This window comes from Penaeus japonicus, unplaced genomic scaffold, assembly GCF_977035675.1.
Source record: "Penaeus japonicus unplaced genomic scaffold, GWHDUDI00000001_assembly GWHDUDI00000018, whole genome shotgun sequence".
Classification (NCBI taxonomy): domain Eukaryota; kingdom Metazoa; phylum Arthropoda; class Malacostraca; order Decapoda; family Penaeidae; genus Penaeus; species Penaeus japonicus.
The window spans coordinates 18,249,500-18,275,256 of record NW_028234420.1 but is presented as its reverse complement, the minus strand read 5'-3'; the positions used below and the strand labels follow the sequence as shown (position 1 = coordinate 18,275,256).

Sequence of the window (25,757 nt, the reverse complement as noted above, 5' to 3'; positions counted from 1 at the left end):
ATATATATATATATATATATATATATATTTATATATATATATTATATATATATATATATATATATATATATATATTATATATATATATATTATATATATATATATTATATATATATATATATATATAATATATATTATTATATATATATATATATATATATATATATATATATATTATATATTATATATATATATATATTATATATATATATATATATATATATATATATATGTAATTATATATATATTATATATATATATATTATATATATATATTATATATATATATATATATATATATATGTATATATGTATATTTGTATATATATATATTTGTATATATATATATACATATATATATATGTATATGAATATTTTATATATGGATAATAGGGCTGTCTTCAAAAATGACTCAACGAAAGTGAAAAGAAAGTATTTCAAGGTCTCGATTTTCTACACTATTCATTGAATGCGTACAGGAGTCTTTGAGTATATAACTTCTTAGTTTCCATGATGAATCAAAGCCAATGTAGGTGTTAGATCAATTCAACCTGTGTAATACTGTGAAGTTGAATAATGAATGGAACTGCAGACTATTAGGAATGAAGTTATCACCTATTACATATACCTATGATATGTATTCATTATGATCTGATCTGCATCTGACAGACCTTTGCTTTTTAGAAATGATTTTGAACATTTTTTTTTGGCATGAATTTTGTGGAATTACAGATCAGAGACTGTAACTCCTTAACCCTATCATATGTAAGTATGTATGTATGTTTGTGAACAGTGATGTTGTCATGTAGACATGCAACTAAGATAGAGTTGCAAAAGTACAATCATGAAAAAAAAGGCTAAATATCAAATATGTATCACAGTTTTTTTTTTTAGGACCAAAAATTTAGATCTGAACTTCCTGAGTTGCCAAAAAGCAAAATTGTGTCACCTATTTGATGTTTATGCTTTCATTTTGCTTCCATTATATAGAGGATAGAGTAAGTGTATAGATGTCAGATCAGCTCTTTTTTTTTCTTTTTTTTTTGAGATATTAATTAAAGAAGGATTGTAAACTGTTTGGATAGGGTAAGGTATTAGCTGTTGATTAGGTGAAAATATATAGGTTAGAAGTACATTTGTGATAGGGTGTTATCTCATATCATGTTTTAGAAGACTCGGTAACTGTTTTACGATACATACAGTGCTACACTATGTATCTATCTTGCAACTTACATTATCCGACATGGTATTCCAAAGGTTGAGTTACAGCAAAATGCAAATATAGTCGGTAGATTTATTTTGTTATCAACAGAAAGCAGTCGAAGCACACCTCACCTACAATGATTATCTAATATTCTCAAGATTTATAGGTTCATATTTTGAATAATCTGGATGGATGCAACTTGCAATTCCACTCAGAAGTGTCTGTATGGTTTGTTAATAAGGGAGAGTAAGGTATTGAACAAGGAGAAGCTTTATTCTTCAAAAATATTGAAGAGTCATAGAGTGTTGCTCCCCCAATTTTTGTTCTAAAAGTTTGTGAAAAGATGAGTGTGAACTAGAAGAAATATGCGTATGTTGCCAAAACCAATTTTTTAACCAATGTAAGATGAACGAGATATGTTTTACTCTTTTTTTTTTTTCTTTTTTTTTCATATGTAGGTAAATGCAGGAGTTAGGTATTTTGTTTTCATCATGTTTTACCCAATTTTAAAAAGCATTGTCATCTTCCATGTATTTTCCAAGTTCTTTTTGGTCTTTGCCTTTTCTCCCTGATATATAGAAAAGAAATTACTATCCAGAAACTTACAAAATTGTACAGCACCATATTTACGATAGATGTCGATGGCGGAGTTTAAAAAGGAGAACTCTTCTTGATTACTGGAAGCCAAAGGAAGTGATCCGTACATTCCTTGGATTGATTCTAGTCAGGTGATAAGCAGTTTGTTATATGTCTAAGGTAAGAATGACGAATAGTATTTCTTCAGATGTTTATGAAAACTGATAGTTTCTATTATGATAGATTTTTAGATTTAAGAATTTGAGATAGATATATGAATTGATGATTTATCTGATTTATATATATATGATTTAGTTAGGTTTTGTTGAATTTGAAGGTATTACATTTTTCTCTTTTTTTTTCTTTTTTTGTATATAAGGGTATTTTGGTCAGGAAAACTTTTATTTTCTTTGTGCTAAGATAGGAAATTAGAGAATCCAAGCAAGTAATAAAAAGGAGGGAACATAGTAATATGATGATAATAGGATTAAAAGGGAGGTACTGTTTAGGGAAGGAGAATTAACGTGAGGTTGAATGGGAAAGTTCTTTTTACCATTTCTCTTAAGTAAGATCTGATTCTCATCAATTTCATCCCTCCCTCTAAAAACGCTTTTTAGCTGTCTCAAAAAGTGTGTGCCTCTGTAAATTTGATGTTCCGTGTATAAAAGATAAATAAATTCCAGTCCAGTCCTCCCTCTCGTGCTGGTGCAACGATGCTACCCCATTCCAGTGTGACAGCATATAAGCCGAGCATCGTCCTTAGCTGGATTACGTATTGTTTTTCAGTGCTGTGTCCCGTCTTTCTCATTACGATGGGAGTAACATCTGAGAAAGTAATTTGATGAAATCACCTTTTTTTTATTTTTCTGTTGGTGAATAATAGAGGGCCACTCGTGTTTTCATTTGCTTTTGGGTAAGTGGATGACGGTTTCTTGAATTATTAGGCGCCACCTAATATGCCAAGTACATATGGTTACACTAACACCCACATGTACACTTACACTCACACTTAAACTCTCTCATGCATATAATTTTACCGATTGATATCTATCAACTCTAGCGCTCACCCACTCACACGTACATGTCCACTCACACTTATAGCTGTATTCTTAAACATTGTTGTGCTAAAACTCCTCTAAGAAGGTTGAATGAGAAGACTTCTCGCTCACATTTATGTAACTCACACACCATGTTCGAGGTCATGGATACCAGTCCTACCAAGAGGATTTACACAGAGGTTACTTGTCAAAATTGCCTTGTGTGTAGTAGATTTTATGATGATTTAAGCATACACAGGGTTTATGGACTCGTTTGTTGATAATTGATTGTGAGCTATAATGAATGTTCCGCACAATTCTTTTAACCCTCTCTGGACGGGTGGTACAGTACTGTACCGCTCATTCAAAAGCCCAATGGCCGGGCGGCACAGTATTGTGCCAGCCATTTAATTGATTTAGGCCTAAGCGTTCGAAAGCCCCGGCATTGTGACATTCAAGGCTAGAATGCCCCCGTCGTGAGTGGGTTAAGCATACGGCTGTTACAATCAAGCTCTCTGACACACATTCACGTGCACGCACACACACACAGACACACACACACAGACACACACACACAGACACACACACACACACACACACACAGACACACACACACACAGACACACACACACACACACACACACACACACACACACACACACACACACACACACACACACACACACACACACACACACACACACACACACACACACACACACACACACACACACACACACACACACACACACACACACACACACATGCATACACACACACACATGCATACACACACACACACACACACACACACACACACACACACACACACACACACACACACACACACACACACACACACACACACACACACACACACACAAGAGAGACACACACGCACACGCACATGCACATGCACACGCACGCACACACATGCATACACACACACATATCTCTCTGTTTCTGTTTCTTTCTCTCTTTCTGTCTTGTTTTCTCTCTCCCCCTCTCCCTCCCTCTCCCTGTCTCTCTCTCTCTTTCTTTCTCTTTCTCTCTCTCATCCTCACTATATATCAATCATATAAGTTGCCAAAAATTAGGTCTGTACCTCTATTTTTTTGCTATCACTTTGAGTTAGGTGATTGAAAACACTTTGGATTTTATTGCACGGAAAGTAATTGACGTTAACAGTATATATAGTATTGTACCTGTCTTCTTTGATGCAGTTTTTTTTTAAAGAATATAAATTGTTAATGGTTTGAACTAATACATGTATCTACCTTTTGTATTATGCTCAAGTTTGTTTTTTTTATATACAATATTTAGTGTGTAATAAGTTAGTAATATAATTATTCAGGGGAACTTTACTTAAGAATTGTTTTGTGAGTGATTTTCAAGTGTATCATAAGATATATTTAAAGATTGAGAAACATAGTTTGTTTTTATTAGAAGTTGCCAAGTTTTGTTAAGTATTACCAGTAAAGTATCAAAGCAGAGTATAAGGATACATATAGATATTTCTGGGTAGAAAGTATTTGATTTTAATAAGAATAGTCTTTGTTTAATTTTCTCAGTTCCAGTGATTTACTACAGTAGCCTTCACTAAAAGATTTAGTGTGATCTGGTGATTAATTAAGAACAATATATTCATGAAAATGTTCCATCAAGATTGCTCTGCCTTTGGATGTTTGGTTTGAATTTTGTTTAAGTTTCTGTTTTCCATAGGAAGAGGAAGCTGAATATTTTGGTTGACTCAGACGTACAACTTTGAGTTACAGTACAGCTGGATGGCGGATTAGTTGGCATTTAAAGACGAGTGAATCACAAGCAGATTATTAGTACTTATTACACCTTGCATTCATTTTTTTTTTCCTCCTCCCATTTCTCGAACTTACCTGGAACAGATTTTAAATTTATAAGCTTTCTCACAAGTCAGTATGTTAAGATACGTTTTTCTTTGAATAAACCATTAAACCTTTTCCCACGAAATATTAGGGCTGATTATTTTTGCCTACCATAGATATGCTCTTCAATGTTTGTATGGCCATGTGATGTGGTTTACATGTACTCATAAAAATAAAAAATAAAAAAAACAACAAACCCCAAAGTTTAGCATTTAATGTTTATGGCTATACATGTGCACACCTTCAAGAGAATCCAGCAGTGTAGTAAAAATAAATCCATGATAGCAATGTCAGTTGTTTTAGGTTGACGGAAACGGCAATTGGATTACCCGACGATTTTGTTAATCTTGCTCAAATGTGTACCCTGGCCTTGTATTTGTTTCTCTTACTAGTTCCCTTTGCATTAGGACTATTTATTGCACAAAGATCTTTGGTTTATCTAGTAGTGTATTTTTTGTTGCAACAACAAATTACTTTTGTTTTTGTTTTTCTTATAATAATGTATGTATACAGGTATATGCTTAGTCAAATGAAGATGTTTGAGTTTCATACCTAACCTAATTTCAGAGCATATTGCTTACTTGTACTACTGTTTGCAAATGAAGAACCAGATGAAACATGGTGTTTGAATGTCCTTAGAATAAACAATTTTCCCTTTCTTTTTGCTTTAGTTTTTGTATTAATTTCCCTGAATTGGGTATCGAATTTGTAAAGATCTATAAATATCAACCCATTTTATTTAGAGGGTACTGATGAGGTTGGAAAGAAATAAAAAGCATGAGTTTAAGTGTTAAAGGTCTCAGTTACTATCATAGTATTACTGCCAGAAGTCTCAGAGCCACATAGTAGCAGCCTATTAAATTGTGATTTAAAATTATGTCAGGATGCTGATGAATACAATGAATCTACATATGCTAATCACTGCATTTTACATTTTGGGGTCTGGGTGAAGCCAATTATTGCCCTTACTTTACTCTGATCTTTTCAAGAGGAGAGGGAAATGTGGAGAAGAGAGAAAAGGTTAGACACAGAAACAGGGAAAACATTTGAAGTCTCTAGCCTCATGATTTGGTCCTCTCCATGTGTATGATTGTATTGGAGTATTTATCAGCATGGAAGTGGTTGGAGAGGAGAGAAGATAATACCTAACTTTTTTTCTCTCCCTTCTTCCACCAGTCTAGTCTAACTCAACCTAATGCACTTAGAAGATAGTCTGCTTTGATATACTTATAATCAAGAGTCAGGAGATTCCCACAAAGTATTTCTGTTGGCACTAACTTTGGATCTTTATCATCTAAATCCATCTGTCCCTCCAAGATCTGACCAATTTACACGTTTCAGGTAAACTGGGGTCTCTCATACCCATAGTGCCTTGGCTCTATGAAAACCCAATGGCCTAAAAGGGTTAGATTAGATCTAGTTTAAACAAAGATGTTACCACTGCAATGAAGATGAAGAATCAAGAAGCAACTAAGATGGATGTGTGCAAGAAAAAGAGCAAAGATGGGGACTGACTCATAAGTCCAAGGTTAAATATTTAGGCTGCCAGCTTGGTTTTGCCAGTTTGACTTGTAAGTGAAAATTATTGTTTACGATCTCAGTAGCCCCTTTCAATACTTTTATATTCCTGCCTAAACTACAAGGACATAAGCAAGAAAACAACTGTCATGTAATATTTTCCTTTATTACAAAAGAAATAAAAAAAGCACTTTGTAATACATTTCTTTTCCACAATATAATTTAACAAAACCTAAGTTATTTGTTTGTATTTCATAAATAAAAATTCTTTAGTTTTTATCTGTAAATTTGTAGTTCTCAAATTAAAGACAAATAAAAAGTGCTTTCTATCTAGAGTAGTGTAAAATTATGGTTGGTACCTCAGGTCCCTTTTCCACTTCTGCACATCAAAAATAAGCATCAATCTCTCGATGAAAATCTTTTATACAAATTGCACTCCAATTAAAGGAGTAATTAACAGGCAACATCAGTAATGAAATTCTTATGTACATTTGGGTTGAACTCAAACTGTTTTTGATATATTTTTTGTATAATTCTCACTTTCTTACCAACCCCATTATGGGGAGGGAGGGAGGGATGGGTGGAGAAAATATATTTACAAGTCTTTAAAAAGATTCCTCTTGTTTCCTTTCAAATAAAGGAAATCTTTTCTTAAAAAATAAATCCAGTTCTGATGGAATATGCAATAACAATGTCTTTATATATAGCATGATTTCCATCTCACAGCCCATTCACCAGATGGTATAGTAAGGAATAAATCCCTCTTAACCATGAGTCTGATCGTCCTCCACAAAGTCGTACGCCTCTTCCCTCGAGACGCACTCCACGTGGGACACTTTGTTCCTGAACTTCACACCGTAGAATTTGTTGGCGTGTTCCAGCAACTCTGGTCTGAAAGTTGTGGTGATGAACTGCGCATCTTTGCTGAGTTCGTGGATCATGTCAGCAACTGCTTTTCTGTGCTGAGCATCAAGTGCCTGTGTAAAGAAAATGGAGTGTTGGTAAGAAATCTAAAGAATGATTACTCATATTTAGTAGAGAAATAACTTAAAATCCATGAAAAGACATTTCAAATTGGGACAATATACAAGGAAGCCTAACAACAATTCCAAACATCTTTACCTGATCGATTTCATCAAAAAGATAGAAGGGGGCAGGATCACACTTCTGAATGGCGAAGATAAGAGCCAGAGCCACTAGAGATTTCTGACCTCCAGATAACTGGTTCATCTCTCTCATCTCTGCATTCCGGCCAGTGAAGGACACCCTGATGCCTACGCCAGTGAAGTTGTCAACAGTTCCCTGTTCTTCTTGCTGTTGTTGAAAGAAGGGCAATGAGAAATTTGTTCTGGAGAGCTAACGATGAAAATAAAATCTTAGGAAATATCTGAATAATAACACTAATGTAATGATCTGGTAGAAAGAAAAATCTTTGGCAGAACAAACTTGCTTGCCTTTTTTTAAAGGATGAATCACTCAATAGTTGTCCATCTTTACTTTACTTACCTCACTTTCTTCATCTTGGTCTGATTTCATGACCAGCTGAGCATGTCCCTGAGGAGCGAGCTTCTTGAAAACCTCACTGAAGTATTTTGACACTTGCTTGAAGGTAAACTGGATGGCTTCATATTTTCGGTGTTCTAAGACACTCATCAACTCCTTAATCTTGTCGTATCTTAAAATAAGATAGAAATACATATATATAAGTAAAACAAATCATAAAGATATTAACATTAAACAAAATCCCTCATTCTCCATTACTATACAATGACTTCCAACAGAATAAAAGGAAGTACTGCACTATATAAACTTACCCTCTGTCCAGTTCCTCTTTACGAGAAACCAGCTTTTCCTTCTGCTCTGAGAAAGATATGAACTGGTCCAAGGCCTTTTTGTTGACGTGGGAGTATTTTTTGAGCTCTGTGTTTGCAGTCTCTAGCTTCTTGAACAGCTGCTTTGTTGCTAGATTCTGTGAGAGAAAAAGAATGCCGATTATAATCCTGCAGGTCTTATTCACCTCTCTATTTATAACATAATTCAAACATTAACTTTTCTATCCAATGGTAGCTATATACTCAAATATAAAGTTATCAAAAATCTTACAACAAAAGATTCAATATCCTCAACATACCTGGTATTTGTCAAAGGCATCAGAGGGTAAGGAGCCAAGGTCACGAATCTTCTTGGTGCACTCATCAATCTTCTGGTGCAACAGATTCTGCTTGGACGCCATCTTCTCCAAGTCCTTGGCGTCCTCCTCCATGCGCTCCATCACCTCCTTTTCTTTTAGTTTCAGCTTTTCCAACTCTGCTTTTAAACTCTGGAATAGTATGAAACGGATTTAAGATTTACACACAGGGAAACTTGCTTTATGAACCCACGAAACAAAAAGAAAGTAAAAAGGGGAGTGGGGTTTATAAGAAAAAATAATTAAGTAAACAAAAACAAACAAGTTGAAAAAGAGGAAGAATGTAAATACACTTTTGATGGATCATAATTCACCACAATAAAAGAAAATTCTCACTCACCTTCTCCTTTTTCTGATGTTCCCCTACTTTTTTCTCAACTTCCTTGAACTGGACAGCTACTTCTTCAATGCGTGAATCTACTCTCTGGATCTCACTTTGGCTATGCTCTAACTGTCTCTTGCGGTCCTCCACCGAGATCTCTTGAAGGGCCTTGAAAAGTGGGGAAGAGGTAATATTACTGATCAAATAATTATTATCTTGTAAGTCAAACATTATCATTACCTTTTCATCACAAGACATAACAAAGTAACAAACTCAATCGAATTACCTGCACCAGTTCATCTTTTCTTCTGTGGAGGTTATTTGTCAACAAGTTCTCCAGCTTGTTCTTGTCAGCCTCGAGCTTCATGCGCCGTGTAAAGGCCTCTTTGTTCTCCTGCGTCAACCTTCTGATGTCGTCATTCAACTGGTCAACTTCACGCTGGTCCTGGGGTGGGCAATGGGAAATTTGATAAAATATAAAAATAATAAGAAATAATGAAAGAAAAGATCAGTGACTTAGTAATTTGTTACCCGAGTATAATTCCTTTTTTTTTCTTTACCAATTTGAAGAGCACAACACAACACAATACCTGAACACTGAGGGTGGCCATAAGGTCCTGGTGAAGCTCTGACTCCAGGCCTTCCTTGGTGGCCATCATGGCCTCCAAGTTAGCCTTCAGCTGGGACAGAGAACGTTCCTTGGGCTGCTTTGTGCGCTCTAAGCCGGATAATTCCTCTTTCATTAGACGGATGTCTGTTTTCACTTTCTCAAAGAGATTCCTATGATAAATGGAGAAAACAGGAATTAATAAACATATATCTATATAATGTACATCTGAATTCAGGATACCTTTCCTACACCTGTCTTATAACTTCTAAGCATTTTCTTTGTGCACCTCATACATCATGTAATAACTATGACCATAAAAATGCCCCTTATAAGAAGAGAAACTCCTTGCTAGAGTAAATATATAAGCCATTTTCAACCTAAATCTTTCCCCCCCACTCACTTTGCTTTGCTGTTCTTGATTTCCGTCTTTTGCATTTCAGACACTATCTTGTTGATTTCCTGCTCAGTGTTTCTAAGTGTGTCCTGCAGCGTTCTGAGCTCTGTTTCAGCCGAGGTGATCTGGTCCCGCAGCTCAGACCTCGCCTTCTGGATTTCCAAGCGTGATCTTGACGTGTTGAAATAGCCGCCAGTCAAGGAACCTTTGCTGGATACCTGATGAGTGCGTAAATTTAATAGATCCGATTTTGGAACGACAAACCATGTATTTCAACTCATTGTTTTGTCACAAACATTTTTCTAGGTATACATGATATAACAAAAAAAAAAAAAAAAAAAAAAAAAAAAAAAAAAAAAAAAAAAAAAAAAAAATTAATTCCTTAATTCAAACTAACCTGATCACCATCAAGCGTTACGCAATCCAGCCGAGTCGAACGGGCAAGATGCGTGGCCACCTCCAAATTACGGCAGATGAGGGTGCGTCCAAAGATGTACTTGAGCGCTTTGAGATACCGGTCTGAGTAGGTCAGCTTGCTCACCATAGGGATGGCATCCTGTTAAAAGGTAAAAATGGAGGGCATAAATAATGTGAATAAATATAATACCTGTGTCTACTCTTACAGTGTGACTTGTAATCTAAGTACCTCTAATCCTCATTTCTATTTCACAAATCTCCAATAAAATAAAATAAATTATCAGATAAAAAATCAAGGATGATTGGCACTGAACAAGAGACTATTACTTACATTGGTTTGTGGATAATCAATGTCCTTGACAGTCAATCTGTTGAGAGGCATGAACGTAACTTCTCCAGGTAACTTCTGTTTGTTCATCTCTTTCAAGATCTGTGTGCCAATCTTGTCTGACTCCACGATGTGATGGAATAATCTGTTGAAAAAAGGCATTATAATAAATTAACTCTAGGAATACTGAACTATAAACTATGGTTAATTATGACTTGACAAAATGATAAAGGTAATTTGGCTTAAAAAAGGATATCACCCCCATAAAATGGAAAAACATATAAAACAGCAACCAAATTCCAGTAACCCCTTTTCAACAAATTTGACAACACTCACTTGTTGCCGGCTGTGACCTCCACAGCCGTGTATATGGATCTCTCGCACTCAAAATTTTCAATCAATAGACCGTAATACTGTGTGGCAATCTCTCCAAGGTGGCCGCCACGCTCCCGAAACGTGTCTAAAACCTTCTGCACACTGTCTCGCCCGTTTAAGATGGGCTATGGTAGAGAAAGAAAACAATTAATAAAATTGGAAACCCGAATTAAATCTCAAAATTCAATTCATGACACCATTTTAATTCATAATGTACTATATCTCAAACAAGATACACATCAAAGCCTTACCTTGCCAGCCATAGATCTAAGGGACTGATCAGCTCTTGAGAGTTCCTCCTTGAGTGTGCTCACATTCTGCTGCAGGTTGTTTTCCTTGCGCCAGTGTTCGCTGGGGAACAAGGAATTGCGTTAGGCTTTTGCTACTGAAGTGGGGGATCATATAACATATATTACTCGTAACATGGAAGTGAATTTTCTTTGTGAATCAAATTAGAATTCAACTATATCTTTGAGGATTTTACAAAATTTGCAAATCTTTTTTTTACTTGACAAACTTGTACTACAAGATTGAAATTAATCACATAAGCTATAATACAAATGGTGCAAACACACTTACATTGTGCATGCAACACACACAAAAGTGCAACTTTATCATGCAATTCATGCAGTGAATGTGATTTTTTTTTTTTTTTACAATGACAAACAATAACACATTTAAAATTAAGAACAGAAACACATACAATAAAAGATAAGCTAAGGATACCAGACAAACAAGTGCAAAAACAAATCAGATCAGGGACAGATAAAAACTAAATTCATAACACAAATACACTAAATCTCATGATCTGTAATTCACCTTGGTATTATAATTACCAAACCAATTTGCATAACTATTATACAATCTCTCTCAGGGTAAATATCTGATATTTGATTTCAAGTTGTAAGTCAAATTAATATTCCAGATGAAAAAAATAATTTGTCTTTACTATGAATAACTTTGAACTATATTATGATGAAAGAAATAATTATCATTAAATCTCTCTAATCTATTGAATATTTTTCATTAGCTTCTAGTGATCACCATTTGTAGATAATATTTATATTTACATCTCTACTAAATCAAGCATGGGATCATGTCAGGTGAAAGACCAGAGCTACAACTTAAAAAACATTAACAATATCAAAAAGACAAACAAAAAAACACAGAACAAACAAAGACAGTAAAGTAACTGTGAACCTCCTGGTATAGTAACAGCTGCGTAAACAAGCCTCTCGCTGACACAAAGAATCCCCCGTTAACCGTACTTGTTCCCATATTTTCTGGTTCTCTAGACTGTTGTCCTAGGGAGATGCAATTTATGGCGACAGTTTAATGACATTAATGAAAGCCAAGACATTTGAGTAAAAAGCCACCTACATGCACCCTGCACACCGTGCTAGTATCTGTGTGGAGTGAAATAACACAATATCAAACATGCATAAAGAGAGAATCTTCTGCAAACAGCATTCCTACAGCAGTCATGTTAACTCCCAGCATATCTTTGTACCCAAAAAATTAACAAGACATTAAAATGAAGTATTCAAGCTGAAGCAAACATATCAAATGAAAATAGCAGTTCCACCAACATATAAAGCATAAGCACAAGAAATGCCAAGAAAGAGCATTCCCGACATTCAGGCATTCAAATATGGAGTTTCTTTTTCCTTATCAAAGGATAACATCTGCAAAAGTCTTTTTTAAGGGTAACTCCAGTAATCAGGCACATGCATATAATTTCTTATTCCCATCTTACTTTCTCTCACTCTGTAATTGGTCTTTTCTCTTCTTCATCTCATAAAAGACTTTGTTGTGCTCGTCAATACTCTGTCGGTAGTCCTCAGTGTCTGCTGAGAGTTCCTGAAAGTAAGCCAAAAGAGGTAAAACAGTGATCACAAACCTAAAGCAGAAACACTACCTACTATGACATATTCAAACTGATTTCATAATACACAATATATGACTGTACACGGGCCAAAATTTGGTAGCTTTGATTCATATTCAAAAAGTTATTCTCTTCTAATCTTACATAAATGTCTTACATAATGAATGAGCTTGTGTTCTGGTTAGCTACTTCAAATGTTGCCAAGCTACAAACAATGGAGTAATCAAATCTTGGACTTGAATTCATAATTACAGTTATTGTTCAAGTGACAAACTATGTACATTTAGAAACCAATTTATGCTCTTAAGACAAAGAGTTTTTCAATGAAATATCAATGTGTAGCTTCCTCATACCCAGTCATTAACTTAAAACTTACCTTTAGAGTAAAGTAATAATAATCATACCCAGCAAAAGAGTGTCTTTCGACATAAAAAAAAACAAAAACAAACAAACAAACATTTGAATAAGTAGTCTAGTTTTTCACTGTGCTGGAAAAAATAACCAATTACCAAAGAAACGCCACCACTTACAATGAGCGGATTTCATATCTAGCCAAACCTTCTAAGAGTCCAGGTGCTAGACTGGCCATACACACCTTATCTCCTCCCACAACAATGGCTTCTGGCACGAACTCCCCATGCTAATTTCAATCCCCACGTTATTTGCGCACACTAACACTAGTCATAGAAAGAGCAAAATTTGGGTGATTTGACTTCATCTTCATCATGCATTAGTTGAGAGCCATTTGAGATAGGTTAATAACTCCTTGTCAGATCCTGCCACCAGATTCATTTGCACGTAAACAGCACTACATCCACCACCTGATGATAATCAAATACCAATTTTACTGCCTGCTTTGCCCCACTACATATCTCAGTGCAAGAGGATGGAAAGTTGAGAAAATAACTTTCCTTTATATAAAGCCTAGCACCTATTGATAAAATGATGTAAAAATCTAATATGTATTTTCTTTAATCCATTGGTCGCGGTTTTAAATAAATATTTGTGCAGTAGATGGCTGGTTTACATTGTCTGGCACGGTGCCATTTGCGTCAATGACTGACTCTGCCTTTGCAGCAAATCATGCCATCCGCTGCTAATGGGTTAAAAAATCACTCAGATGGAAAGAGTGAAGCGAAAAACAAACAAGATAATAGTCAAACACTGGATGTAAAAAGTAACGTGATAGTCGCAAGATGGATAATACTAAAACTATTTCAAGAAACATTAACTTTGATTATTAGCTAAACCTAACTCGCTAGCAACTATACCAATGAATATATAAATATATAAATAAGTAAATAAAATAAATACTAGAAAAAGAATTATAATTTCCATCCTCTTCCATCTATTGTATACCAATCAGTGTCTGATTTCTTCCCAGCATCCATGCATCTCCTACCTCGACTTTCTTATCAAGTTGTACTCTTCGTTCAGAATCACGCGAAATTTCATCTTCCAGCCGCTGAATTTGGTCCTGCTTAGACTTCACGGCCTTGTTGAGAGACCTGGACAGGAGGACGGTAGGACAGGGAATGGGGGTGTATGGGGAATAGGAAAAGGACGGGTGACGGAGGAGACAAACACCTGACGTTAACGATGATTTGGTGAAGCTCTTCTAGCCTTTTAAATTAATGATTTTTGGAATAATGATGCGCAAGATGGTGACTCAGGTGTAAACCAAGGTGTGTGTTGGATGAGAGAGGTTGTTTGTAGATGGGTTGTGATTAATATTTTCTTATCTGTGTATCTGGTTCTGAACTTGGGGTAGAAGGATACAAGTTTACATAATCATACATGGAGAGTTACTCTGATCCAAGGCAATATAGAGGTGTAATATCCAGCATCATACAGACACATCTCACTACCATATCAAGCTTCCTGAAATGCAAGGATCATGCAGAAATTACAGATGAGAAGAAAGGGGTGAAGTCGAAGCATCATGCACTGTCTTTTATATGCATTTCAATAATCATTTTAGGCAGCAACATCTGCCATAAAAGGGGAAAGAGAAAAAAGGAATAAAAAGGAAAGGTAAGGAATTACATAAATATTAGAAGCAAGCACCCAAAGCCTGAAACAAACCATAACTATCAGTAGTGACTTTTTGGAGAGCAATGATAAAAAGACATTGTGATAGCTGCATAGCACAAAAGTTCCCAGATGGGACGGAGTGAGGCCAGCCACCTGCTTCTACTCCTCTCACTCCTCATCTATTCTCACATAATAATAAAGTAACCTGAAATCTGAGTGTCTCTTTTATTTCAGATTTCGTAACTGTAAGTATGTCACTCAAATAAGTCACACAATCACTGGTTTGCTATTTGAATCTACACTGACCACGAGGTTTCCTATTCCCCTTTCCGATGAAAATGTGAAAATCATTAAAAAATAAAAGTAAATGTAAATAATTGTTAATATACATGCGTCTATAAATATATAAATAAAAATATATAAACTATAAATATATATACATACACATAAAAAAACAAAAGATTGTTTAAATAAACGAAAACAATAAAATAAAATAAAATGAATAAATACATACATAAACAAAATATAAAGTATAAATAAGTTGAAAAAAGTTAACTTGATAATAACTAAATAAAAACAAAAAATAGTAAACATAATAATAATACAACAAAATATCCATAAGTCAAATATCAAAGGAAAAAGGAAAAAAAGAAAAGAAAAAAGAAAAACAACCAAAAACATAAGCAACAATAACAATAATGACAAGTGCCAAATCTAGTAATATTTTGTCTTTATATTTCCTTTACTTATCATCTAACTCACCTTTTGTACGTGCCGCTATCCATTCTGACTGACTTGTACTTTTAAAACTATTACTATTTGTAAACATGTATATGCTTAAGACTGTCCAGAAAGCATGAAGATGTTTATCAGAAGCCTGAAAGTGCTTGTAGGCAAAAAATTTGGATGTGACATACACAAACACACACACACAGACAGTTCCTAACACATACACATCTCTACAAATACATTAATTCCATGACAAGAGACTAAACCCTGATATTAATACAACCAAAGCCTGGGCCTTCAATACCATATACAATGAAAGGCTGAAAGAAAGCACGAAGACACCTGAGGCAAATTACCCCGAAGCATCTTCCGTCCCTAGCTTTACCAAGTGAAAATACCAACCTGCAATCTTTTCTCTAATTCTTTGTTCCGTTCCCCATCTCGATTTATCTCCTCATCAAGCCGCCTGATTTGGTCCTTTTTTTCACTCATCGCGCGTTCTATCGATCTGCAACAGGGAAGAAGAAAGGGACTAGAATACACTGCCACTTGTATGGGCCTTGCATCTCTTTCTTTCTCTCTGGCACCCAACCCCAACTATGGGGAGGCGGTAACTTTCTCTCTCAAGAAGTTAATGGAAATAACTTTCTGTATTCATGAACGAATGTATGAACGTATAAGTCCCTTTCTCCAACCCTTTCAGACCACGGGTGAACATTCGAATGAGTGCTAACCGTTCAACAACTACCTATTGGGGGTTAAGGATAGTTTGGAAATCGACCAATGGTTTATGCGCCTTGGGCCAATCTTCAATAAGGCAAGTTTCCTTTCTATTGCACAGGAAAAAAAGGCCTTATTGGAGCAATCTCTAAAGCTGCATACTCCATCTCTGTCACTTCTTTTGAATTATGAAGTGCTATTGTCCGACTGCGATGCCTCGGTGTCACTGCACCTTTGGAACGTAAAAGCTAAGGATCCATATTCCAGTGAAAACTAAATCAGACAAAGCACATGATAATCCCATAAGATCGTCTTATTATTTTCACCAGATCTTTTGGTGCAGTGGTGGGTTGGGTTAGGATACCTTCCCATCACTTCAATAAAAAAGACTGAAACAAGTACAGTATATACTCTATTGTTGTTGATCCAAAAGGAAGTAACAACCAACGAATGAAAGATATTTTGCTTCAAATGCAGCTTCAAGGACCATCTTCCCTTATCCACCACTGATATTGAAACCGATCACCTTTTTGGGAAACCAATTTCAACTCTCGCTCTCAAAGAGGTGACATAACCAAGTGAGAAAATAAAAAACGGAGACCCCCAAACGGTACTTTTATATAAATATATATGACTTATCTGAATGGGATGCAACAAATCTAATCCTCCAACAAATTAAAAAGAAAAAAAATAGAAAAAAAAAGAGAAAAATAAATATCTTCCTTACTCCCCTATCTGTTGCTGAAAGGGCTGAAAATTTGGGAATGAACAAAGCACAAGCCTGTATGACAAGGGCAAAGTAAGAACATGGTTGATTAGATCACCACTCTCTATCACCTTGTCAGACAGGGAGAAGCAGCAAAGCTCATGCAATGTAGCCATGCAATAATAATAAAATAAATGAATAAAAAAATAATAATAATAAAAAGGGAAAAATAAACAAGACAAAAACAAAACTGGCAGATAAATAAACAACAAAAACGAAGCAAGCAAAGAGGACAGCCTGTAGTTTGCATAACGAGTAGCTAGCACCAGCGATCAATTCTGGGTGGTAGAAGACGTACCTGAATCTCCCAAACGAGCGAGACAAGGCCATGAAGCAGCTGAGGATCCATGGTGGATTTCTGTACAGTACTTACATTTGTGCAGCAAAAAGGTATTTAACATCCTGAACACCGTAAAAAAAAAAAGAGAGAAAAAAAGAAAAAAAGAAAGAATAAAAATAAAAAGAAAAAAGAAAAAAGAAAAGAAAGAAAGAAAGAAAGAAAGAAAGAAAAGAAAAAGAAAAAAAGAAAGAAAGAAGGAAAGAAAAAGAAAGAAAGAAAAAAGGAAGAAAGAAAAATAAAAAATAAATGAAAAAAATAAAAAATGCAGATTATATACCTACATGTTTTCATGCCTGCATTTCCATGTTAAGCAATCATGGTTTTGCATTCTCTTTCTGAACAATTCAAAATGTTATCGATATCAGATGCTGATAAAGCTTAAGTTATGGTCACTTTCCAGGCATTTTGAAGTAGGATTTACCCAAAATTACTCTCGAGCATTCAAGTACGTCATATACCATATTCACTTTCCTTGAAGAAAGATTAAGAAAAAGAAAAGAGAAAGTGAGGGGAAGGTGAGTTTAATAAAGTGAAAGATGCAGAACCGTTACAAAATGTTAGACCTGTATATCTCTATCACTGCACAAAGAGTAGACCTATTGACAGTGGTAGTGGCTATGGAATTATTAAGAGTATATGTGTATATGTGTATGTGTGTGTGTGTGTGTGTGTGTGTGTGTGTGTGTGTGTGTGTGTGTGTGTGTGTGTGTGTGTGTTTGTGTGTGTGTAAATATGTATAATTTTTCAAATGGTGTAAATAACAGAACAGCAAATAATAGAAATGATGAGAAAGACAGTGTAAATGTTAATGATACACAAACCAAAACTTAAGGAGTACTATTACTTCAAGATCATATCATCATCCGATTTACATTGAGAATGTGCACCATCAGCTGTGGTTTTGTTTGATTTTTTTTATACACAGATGGTTCCACAAGTGCTTTGTCACCATTGAATAACCTGTTTACTGCCTTCCTTGAATTTTTAGGGAAAAAGGTTATTTATATTACTATTCCAATTTTACTGATGTTAATTATCAACATCATTATCATTATACCAGTAATAACAACAATGACAGTAATTTCTATTTAATTTTTTAAGTTCAAGGAATGGAGTAAACAGGCAAGGTTAGGTTGGCCTACTGACTCCTTCTGACTAAATCTTAGTGGAGCCATCAATGTGGGGGAAGAGGGGGACGGTGGAAGAGAGGAAGAGAGGAAGAGAGGATGAGAGAGGATGAGAGAGAGAGAGAGAGAGAGAGAGAGAGAGAGAGTGGACATTTACATACATTCCATTTGTGTTTGGGTTAACCCGAGAATGCTGAGGCAGTTTTCACTCCAACCAGTCTTAACGCCAGGGTATTCCAATGGGTGCTGGCATAAAGCCTTGGGCTATTCACCCACTCTGGCCACAGCCTCCCGCGACGAGCACAATTTACATTACTAGAAACATTATCACGCTATTTTAATGACAAGACTTGTTGAAGTTGAAGTAGAGGTAATAGGTAATCAGCCCTTTCATCAAGTCGAATAATGAGAAATAGTGTCAAACCCATTCACTGCAGAAATTCACTGTTACTGCCTTACAAATATTTACCTTTTGTGATGCTAGGAAATGAAACTGAAAGAAGAATGAGGAGTGACAAGGAGAGGGAGAAAATGGAAAGATATGGAATACATCCACATAAGAGGACTGGAGTAGCTCTACCAGGGGAGGTTTAGACTGCTGGATTGTCTCACTTCCAAACGACTCTCCAAGACTCTTTGGAAGCCATCATACTTCAAAGGCCAACTTATCATCCCTTTGTGAGCTTTGTTTGGAGCAATTAATCTTAATATTCAATACAAGTAATTTCTTTTTTGGAACTTTTCCTTTAATCTAAAATTAATAAACCCATAAAAGGAAAATTTAACAATTTATAATCTCTCTTGTTTCTAATTTAAATAAATCTTATCTCCAAAAAAAGCTAGTCTAACGGTTCTTACTGCAATATTTGAACAAAAAAGTTAACGTGTAAACAATACACTATTTATCTCAGTCATATCATTTTTAGGCTTACTATTGAAAGTATTAACAGTAATAGTAATACTAGTTGCAATAACAATAATAATAACGTCAAGACCAACAGTCATAAAAAAAAAGAGAAAAAAGAGATAGAGAGAAATCAATTGGTAAATACTTATAATTATATATGAGAAAGATAATATAAACATAATCCGTAGAAAAACAGACAATTATACACAACTCGAAAATAAATATAAAAATCCCAGGAACATCCAGATTTTCCTATACAGACCCCATTTTCTCTTAGTTCTATGACCCTTTCCTTTTCCCTAAGAATATATAAACTGTACAATGTATTAACTTTGCCTTTTCAAATATCAAAACTAAGAAAGTAATACAATAGCATTATTTTTCTGTCACAATAGCTGACAAAAAAAAAATATATATATTTATTCAAATATAATTATTGGTCAAATAATTAAGAAAAATTTATGATGAAAATAGGAAAAACACAGTACTAATATCAATGATGATAAAAGTGTAATAAATAAATAAATAAACAAAATAAAAATAAATTCCCATTACCATAACTTATCACAGGAGCACTGTTGGCAAAGATCAAAGAAACATAGCCAATGAAAAGTGTGACATGTAGCCATGATTTTCTAGAGTCATGGTAGGATACTCGTAATCTAATGGACTAAAAACGCAACAAAAACAATGTGGAACCACGGGCAATGCAAGGAAATCATGCAAAAAAAAAAAAAAAAAAATTATCGTACAATAAATTAAATAAACAAATAAATAGAATAACAATAAATAACTGAACCAAAATAAACACACCAAACCAGTTACTAAATATGCCACTGCTTTGTTCTTTCTTCTGCAAAATTATTCATTGGAGAAGGGAAATGGAAAGGGAGTCTGGAAGGGGGGAGGGAGGGGTACAATTTTTCCAGTCATACACAGATATTTTATATATAAATGAAATATATGCAAAGGGATAATGCAGAGGCCAACAAGAACACACTCAATTATGACACCACACACAAACAGCCCTTGAACTACAACTACAAAGATGCAATTTTGTTGCTGCATGGATCAAGCAGAAAATAGACATGTAGAAGGGAGCCTATTGGTGAATATGATGTAATGACATGATGATGATGGACGGCTTCTCTTAGAAGTTAGAGTAATCAACATTTATAATGAGTATAATCAATGTTTTGATGCGAATTTTCATTTCAAATTGAACTAAACTAAGAATGTGATCACTTTACTTCAAGAGACCATTACACAATGAAACAATATGTCATGGTGAAAAATAAGAGTTCATTCAAAATATTTCTCCACTTGAAAATTATCTTCCAAGATATCAAAAAACACAAACAAAAAAAATCTACTTGGAAGGTATTTCAATATATCAGATCAATACAAAAGTAGTATTACTAAGGAAGAACAATAAACAATTTATACCTCAATTCCTTTTGGATCCACTGATCTCGCTGCTCCTTTGATGTGAACTGACTCCCTCTGCCTTGCTTGGCATACAGCTCCTTACGCTTTTGGTCTTTCAAAGATAACCTATTGGAATGGGAAACGAGAAAAGTTGAGGGTAAGAAATCAATCAAATTTTAGGCCATACTTAAGCTGGAATACTACACATTTGGAAATATCCCTCTTTTGTCAAGTGAAGACATCAAATGGAGAGAAAGAGAAAGGGAGAGGGGGTGGGGGTAGTGCAACACTTACTCGCGCTGTGCCTCATCTTCTCTGGCTTTCATTTCTTCATATTGAGGTCTAATGGCTTCTAGTTCTGCTTCCTTTTGAGATATGGTGGAGCGCAATTTTTGTAACTCTTTCTCTGCCCTTTCTTTGGATTTGTTATCACCTTGTACCTCATCTGCCAAATCCTTAATAGTAAATTCCAATTTGGTCTTCTCTTTCAATAACTGCTGCTGTTCCATATTGTAAGTATCCCTCTCCTCCTTGACCTTGGGTGGGAAATAAAAGCCAAGATGAACAATGTGCTGGATCTTTCTTTCTTTTTAACATAATCTAAACTACAATAAATAAATACAAACAACTTCTGTTCTTTGAATAATTGACAAAAACTATGAAAGATGATAAATACTTAGACTAATTTGGAAAACAAGAGTTAAAACATTATCCACTATATGGTAGAGTTCTGTATATACCCTAAAGTGTCCACAATATTTTATATCCAACAAATCTGGGTATCAGTAACACTTATGTTCATTTTATCTTTTTAGTCTTAAATAATTTCAAATCTTATTTCTTGTCAATCATACCCCTTGAATAATGTGTATTTTCTTTTAAAATAAAGTGTGATATAAAGTTGTAATAAATAATGCAAAAAATCTGTGATTATCTTATCATTGTGTGAGTGAATAATGTGTTAAGCAAGTATGTATTAATATATACCATACAAAATAATAAGAGATTATGTACAAGAATCTGAACTGACTATTTGGTCAGTGGAAAGGCACTTACTTGTCCCAGCTTTTGTTTGATATCCTTCATCTCCTTGGAAGATGTTTTGATAGCATCTTGGGCTTTCTGTAGTTGTTGTCTTAGCTTCTCTTGTTCTGCTCCAGAATTCTTGCGTTGGTTCTCCATCTGGAACACACACAATGAAATTAATCTCAATGATTAACAGTAATCCATAACTTAATGTATCATTTTCTAAACCCTCAGTCAATCATATGGCATCTTAATTACTATAAACTGTGAAAAACATCTCATCTGTATTGCAAAACAACATATAGATGCATACTCACATCATCCAACTTTTTTCTGGTTTCCTTCAACTCCCTGTCGTGTATGGTGTATTCGAGGGCCCTTCGCATCTTGTCATACTTCTGGTATTCTTTTAATTCTTCCTTTTCCTCCTCTAGGGTTTTTAATCTGTCTTCGATTGTTCTCAAGAATTCTTCAATCTTTTCTCGCTTACTCTCAGTTTCTGGAAGCAGATAGAAAGGACATTAGAAGGGTTTAATTACATATTAACATGTAAGAAAAATATCAAAGTTTTCCCAAAATTACTAAACATTTAATCTGATAACTGGTATGAGTGCTTCTATTCAAATATACAGATATGGACTCTTCAAAGCTGTTGTGTGCACAAAAGAAACAAATTTCTCACCTCTTAGAATTTCTTTGGATTCTTCTCTTCTTTCATCATAGACACGAGTTCCAGCAACTTCTCTCAATAGTTTCAATCTGTGTGAGTCAGGGGCTGTTGCCATTTGGTTGATTTTACCCTAAAATGAGAAACAATATGAATTAAAACTTGTAGAAACTGTATTATTTTTCTAACACAAAATTTCAGGCTCTGGTATATATTGGTAATAAATAAAATTCACATATCAATTTAAGTCTGAAAGATAGAAATGGCTTACCTGTTTGACGATGTAGTAGGGATTGGAGCGCGAGAAACCCGCAGACTCCAGGAGGTTCATGACGTCGAGCTTTGTGACAGCCTTCCTGTTGAGGAAGTACTGATCCTTCTTCGCCCCGATGACACGACGGAGGCATACCTCGTTCTTGTCAATCTGCAATGGTCCAAGATAAACATGTGTTACAGTTTACATAGTGACCAAATTCCCTTACAATGTATATAAAAAAATTCACATAAATCAAAAGATATGTAAAAACTTCAGAACCAAGACTGAAAAATATACCATAACTTTGACACTATGGCCGAAACAACTTACAGGTATTCTGCCATCCTGATTGTCGAAGATGATCTCCACAAAAGCAGAGATGACGCGTGGGCCCGTACCCTCATGGAGGAGGGCCTGTCGCTGCTCCGCACGCAAATGTGAGAACTCATCGCTCAACACAAACTGAATAGCTGTGGGGTGAGATAGTGTGCCATATAATTTCTGTTTTGGGAGTAAATATATGTATCACTTTATCAGGATGTCACAGAAATATATGAATTACAGTATCTTCCTTACCATAGAAGAAGTTACTCTTTCCAGATCCATTTCGCCCAACTGGAAAACAAGAAAAGTTATTTTGAAACTTTGCGATGCTAGACAGAGTAGTTCTATTTCATCAAACATTACAACTTTGTATGTGCGAACAAATTTTAAGTAAAAAGACATACCGACTACATTGTGCCGTGGGTCGAATGGATCAATAACCGTCTGTTCCCTGTAACTCTTAAAACCTTGAATAATAATCTGAAAGTAGAAACAAAAATGTTCTATATAACAAAAAATCTGTAAATGCTATACCAAATAACAAATTCTTTCACATGTTAAAACAAGCAAACAAAGACACACAAAAAAATATTCCTCTTCTACAATTACTGATTTTCTTTCAAATCGAATTGCTTGCAAAGACTGTGGCAAAGGGTGTGCATGACAGGAGAGAAAAATCCATTGTTCAAACACACAAAAAGTAAGGTCTCCACTAAATGACCACTCCTTTGTTGAGCTTTTAGTTTTCCAAAAGCATGTTGGGAACATATGTTGATATGGTACAGTAATGTTTATAACTATAGCATGAATAACTAGTCAAAAGTCTTTTCTTCTCTGACATACATCTTTCAACATGCTGAATAACATATCAATCACAAGAGCAGTATTATAAAATAATAAATATTTAATTATCTAAGATTTCACATTTAAGTCCTGAATTATGTCTGCAACATATTCTCATCAAAAATATCAAACATTTTCATAGTACTCTAACAGGAGGTAAAATAACCCAAAGTTTCAGTGTTGTTAATTTTCTTCTGCTAAACAAAATTACAAAATAGTGTTCGTTCTATACTTTTCTTCCCTATGTGAAGCTTTCAGACCATATATATTTCAGGGTCTTATTCATGGACTACCTTGGCAAGGTAGTAAAAAGCAATAGAAAAGGGTATAAAGCTGCCTGGATTTTGAGTTTTTATAAATGCTGGGTATAAAGAATGATGAAGTGGCATAGCATCTGGTAAGGAAGGTACAGTGAGAAAGGCCAATAGAACTCCACCACATATCTTTTCAAAAATGAAGCACGTATATCTATCTCATGGACCATTTCAAGTTCCATCTTGCCAAATAAAAAATTGAAGATCTGTTTGTTAGCCGTAGCTGAAGTGCTGCAAGCATGGAGGCTGTGACGAATGCTTCAAGCTACGTTGCCATCATGGTGGCCATCAGTTGACATTCCAACGGCACTTATGGAACCAAATAATAATCCCCCCCTACATAGAGGGGTAGGGTACCAAAGATATAACATGTCAGTATTTGTATTTTCTTTTATTCATCTGTCTTGCTACTTCTTCACCTATTCCTTTGGTGTACTTCATGCCATTCCAACTCTCAAGACCAGAATCATCACTTGTAGCCATAATGGCTTCCAAGGACTAAAAACTGTAACCGATTACATCACAACTGTTCAATCAATACCAAATTCATTAGTTAAGGCGACAAAGCCTTTATTGAATGTAAAACCAAGCCCGTTTCTCAATAACTTCCCTCTGTAGCAACCCAAGCTAACCTAACCTAGACACCTACCACAAGAACCTATCCAGAGGGAGCCCTGACGCCCCCGTAGTAGTTCCGAGGCAAATCCGCAGGTAAACCAAACTTATGCTAAGGCTCTTTGGGTTCCTCGGACGAGCCTATGCCTGATTCTGGGTCTGTCTCGTCATCGAGGTCAATGCTGTAACGCTGGTGGTCCTAAGCGCAGTGCCTGTGCGGAATCTACGTCAATGATTCTCTACGTTGTGAGTTTCCACCAATCACGTATTGGTTCATGTAATAGGTCTTGCAAGAGATCTGGACAGCAGGGGTGTCGTAAAACTTTAATTGCGTGGAATTACAAATGTAACAAATTAACAGCCCAGATCACAGTCAAACTAAGTAATAAACCAGCTAGATTAAATAAATCCTAACCATTACATCCTAGCCTAAGCCAACGCCAATACCCGAACACGACAGAAAAATCCAAAAAATAACGGTATAAATAATAACAATAAAAAAAATACATTCGAAAAAAGCTAACCCCCAAGCCAAACCAAAAGCCGAAATCCAACTAACCCCCACAACACCATCCCGAGCCCTCAGACGGGAGGGAAAAGGCCCAAAAGGCCCTAAATAAGAAAAAGATCTGGAGGCGCGGCGGCGGCGGAGCCTCGACGCCAAGGGACTCGACGCTCGTCCTCCCCGACGCCGCCGCAGCATCTCTCTTCCCTCATTTCCCGCCCTTGCCCCTCTCGATACTCACCTGTCTGATATACATGTTGGTTCTCCGCTACTTGATGATCATGTTTTCGCACCGGGGGACGAGGAGCGGCGCGGAAAGACCAGGTTCCGAGGGGCATTTATTTCCCGGGGCGGCGAGCGGGCGGTTCGGGTCGGCGAAGATGGCGCTTAACGGGTATAAG

The 25,757-nt window shown here is 35.5% G+C and overlaps 1 protein-coding gene across 3 annotated transcripts; it reads right to left on the bottom strand.

Annotated features, from left to right (window-relative positions):
- Positions 1-6,385: 6,385 nt before the first annotated feature.
- Positions 6,386-25,757, bottom strand: SMC3 (structural maintenance of chromosomes 3). 3 transcript variants are annotated; one of them, XM_043022891.2, is made up of 25 exons: positions 25,598-25,757; positions 23,484-23,559; positions 23,332-23,370; positions 23,086-23,225; positions 22,771-22,923; positions 22,515-22,632; positions 22,150-22,331; positions 21,863-21,988; positions 21,101-21,342; positions 20,825-20,932; positions 15,921-16,026; positions 12,627-12,730; positions 11,122-11,221; positions 10,832-10,995; positions 10,499-10,640; positions 10,148-10,306; positions 9,757-9,968; positions 9,337-9,526; positions 9,033-9,191; positions 8,765-8,914; positions 8,368-8,556; positions 8,051-8,205; positions 7,743-7,911; positions 7,359-7,550; positions 6,386-7,213 (listed from the first exon to the last, which is right to left on the bottom strand). In XM_043022891.2, exons 1-25 carry the CDS (start codon positions 25,610-25,612, stop codon positions 7,001-7,003), a joined length of 3,603 nt encoding a protein of 1,200 aa, XP_042878825.1. In that variant the 5' UTR covers positions 25,613-25,757; the 3' UTR covers positions 6,386-7,000. The 3 variants fall into 3 exon arrangements, with proteins under 3 accessions (XP_042878825.1, XP_042878826.1, XP_042878824.1); XM_043022892.2 differs by lacking the exon at positions 12,627-12,730 and adding an exon at positions 12,071-12,174 and having other exon boundaries at positions 25,598-25,746; XM_043022890.2 differs by lacking the exon at positions 15,921-16,026 and adding an exon at positions 14,158-14,263 and having other exon boundaries at positions 25,598-25,746.

Excerpts from the sequence above, each read along its gene's own strand:
- SMC3 (XM_043022891.2), bottom strand. Across the intron at positions 7,912-8,050 it reads AAAGAGGAACTGGACAGAGG|ATACGACAAGATTAAGGAGT; the intron begins GTAAGTTTATAT and ends TCTTATTTTAAG. Across the intron at positions 7,551-7,742 it reads ACCAAGATGAAGAAAGTGAG|CAAGAAGAACAGGGAACTGT; the intron begins GTAAGTAAAGTA and ends TTTCAACAACAG.